General features: G+C 45.2%; 1 protein-coding gene across 1 annotated transcript; it reads right to left on the bottom strand.

Annotated features, from left to right (window-relative positions):
• Nucleotides 1-1,000: 1,000 nt before the first annotated feature.
• KCTD21 (potassium channel tetramerization domain containing 21) lies at nt 1,001-1,783 on the bottom strand. Its single transcript, XM_009587517.1, has one exon. The coding sequence runs from the start codon at nt 1,781-1,783 to the stop codon at nt 1,001-1,003; it is 783 nt and encodes a 260-aa protein (XP_009585812.1).
• Nucleotides 1,784-2,778: the final 995 nt, after the last annotated feature.

The raw sequence follows: 2,778 nt of genomic DNA, 5'->3' as shown, positions 1-2,778 counted from the left end.
GCACTGCTGAAGGGAGACGTGCCCAAAAGAAGGCCACGTCCAGGCAGAAGAGGCTCAAACGTTTAGAAGATATTTGGGGACCTCTGCCCCCACATCTGTCTCTACCTCAGAAAGTTTCAGCAGCATACTCCAGACAAATACAAGATTGTAAGAGGACTAGTTGTCCTGGATGTCTTTGGAATGTAAAAGTAAAGGTTTAAGAGCGTCCAAAGCAAAGTTCCCCCACCAGCCACAATCTTCTCAGTTTGTAAGAACACCATTCTCTCTGCTATGGGTTCCTTGGTCATTCACCATGTCAGTCACATAATTCAAACATGGCTTTCCTGAAAGCAGAACAGAGCAGGGGCTTCCTCACAGGGTTCAGAAAAAAAAAAAGTCAGCTTCAGATGGTGACAGAAATCTTCTGTTGAACCCAAACAGACAGGATCCCTTACTCATTTGCAGTTTGCACCATCCTTTACAGCAATACTGAGTGCGTGCATGTGGGGAGGCTTCTTCTCTGTGGGTCCAACCAAGTTTCTTGGATGCTCTGCACAGGTGATACGGCAAGGCATGGAAAATGCACCCCCCGGGCTGTCTGCTGTGCTGCAGCTCCACGTCATCTCTCACTGCATCTCATCTCCAGATACCTTCCAAACTGTGATTACTGAACCCTCACATCACCCGTGCAATATAGGTTAAGGATCACGCCCATTTTCCAACTGGAAAATGTAAGAAGGACAGAAGTTAAGTGATTTCCCCTACAATTGTACAGCAGGTCAGAGATGGAGGCAGAGACAGAACCAATCCTTAATTTAGGCGCAAGACAATATTCCGTCCATCTAGAGTATGGACATATTCTGAAAGGTTGTATTGGTAAATACATTAAAGGAAAATCATCTCCCTGTTAGTGACTCTTAATCCAGGTAAGCACGATTCTGAATTAGGCTGTAAGTGTGTTTTAAAGGGAAACACTTAACCTGTGTTATCTCCATGCTGGCACCATAATAAACAGCCATCCCTACTTGTACCGAATTAGGCGAATAATCTTATTATTCATGAAATCTGAAGTATGTGGATGAGAAGAATCTATGCAGAAACCATCACTCATGGCTATTTTTAGCACTTCTTCCACAAACACCTGGAAACTATTGATTTGCTTATTATCTGGCACCACCCAGAGTCTCTTTAAATTCTGCCTGGTGTACTCCTCTTCGGGAAGGCCTTCCACACTTGCAACCCAATCCAAGGTCAAATGGTTGGGGTCCTGCAGGTAGCTGGATATCGAAGAGAGGTTTCCGTTGAAGCAATAGTAAAGTTTGGAACCGAGAAGCTTCAGGAACAGACATGACGTGGAGAAGATACGAGCACTGAACACTTCCATGTAGGAGGAAGACAGGCTGTAGATCTGGGGTGCTTCTCGGACGGTGAAGTGAACAGTCTGGGTCTTCTGATCGAGGGTGATGTTGAGCATGGCATTCTTCTCCGCTTTTGAAAGCTCCACCTCCTTCTCCTGCAAGGCCTCAATCAGTGGCTGAATCTGATAAAAATCTACCTCCCGTCGAAGTAAGCCCATTTCCTGAAAGTCTTCAGGGAGGTCCAAGTGAGAAGTTCGTAAGAAGTTCAGGATGTAGCGGAAGATTTTGCCATCTCTGTCAATAAAGCAGTTGCCTTGGCTGTCCTTCTTGGTTGGGATCTTCCCACTAAACATGGCCCCCAGCATGGAGTCTGGAAAGCTAGTTAGGGTGGACAGAGAGGTGGTATAGAGTTTTCCTCCAACATTGAGCGTGATGGGTTCTGACATGATGGAAAAGTCACGATGCTGGGACTAATTCTAAAAAAAACCAAAACAAAACAAAAAAATAACACCACACATTTAGCTGCATTTACCTGTTTGAAAAGTTAAACTACAGAGATAAAGAGTCCTAAATATATAAGGGTAACTACGTGGCAAGAATTTATCATAGAAATTAGAAGTGGGGAATTACTTTTCAAGGTTGTATCTCGAGAACAAGCATAAGGATGTTTTTTCTCCTAACAGACTTGAACAGGACTTTGTTTAGTTCAGTTTAGTGCCAGAAATCATGAGTTTTCCAAAACTTTACAGTCATGCTAAAAGTGAAATCTTTCCCACGGATGCCTACAGCAGAACGAGTGCTGACTTCAAAGCAGGAGTTACATCCTGGGCTCACCTGATCCCATCTCCCTCATGAACACAGAATGTAGAGGGGAAAGAAAGGACAGGACAAGAACTGGACACATCCCAACATCTTCCATGGCATCTGAAGATACAATTAAAGCAACAAAGCTGTTGCAGCAGAATCCCCAGAACACATTTGAGTGCAGTCAGCCTAGCAGGGAGCCAGCGAGCAGTGCTGCTGGAAGCACGCGACAGTCTGGTTCCATTCAGTAAAAAAAACGACCAGGCTTTCTCCTTCCAACGTGCTTTACCTTAGAAAACACTTCCTAATTAATTGGGGCCATATCCCAGTTGACGTAGTTTCCACGCAACTCCTCTGCAATCAGCTGAGATGAATGGAGGATGCGATTTTATGGTGCAGTTAAGCATCACTGCCTCTGGAAGGGACACACCTCCTTTCGCCCTCCACCATACCTTCCTCCTCCCTTACGCCAGCTCTGGCACTTATCTGACCCTACAGTGAGCCAGTTTAGGGAGAGAAACCATCATTTTCTATTCAGGCCATGTTTCTGCTACATTTTGGAACCAGATGAATGCCAGGGCTGGCGCAAGGGAAGAGGAAGGAGCTGTGTAGCCCTTTCCATTGCAGATCAGCTCAG

This window comes from Fulmarus glacialis, unplaced genomic scaffold (genome assembly GCF_000690835.1).
Source record: "Fulmarus glacialis isolate BGI_N327 unplaced genomic scaffold, ASM69083v1 scaffold13331, whole genome shotgun sequence".
NCBI classification, from domain to species: domain Eukaryota; kingdom Metazoa; phylum Chordata; class Aves; order Procellariiformes; family Procellariidae; genus Fulmarus; species Fulmarus glacialis.
Note: the sequence above shows the minus strand (reverse complement) of the source record. Positions and strands in the feature narration are given on the sequence as shown.

Excerpts from the sequence above, each read along its gene's own strand:
- KCTD21 (XM_009587517.1), bottom strand. The coding sequence starts at position 1,783 with ATGTCAGAACCCATCACGCTCAATGTTGGAGGAAAACTCTATACCACC.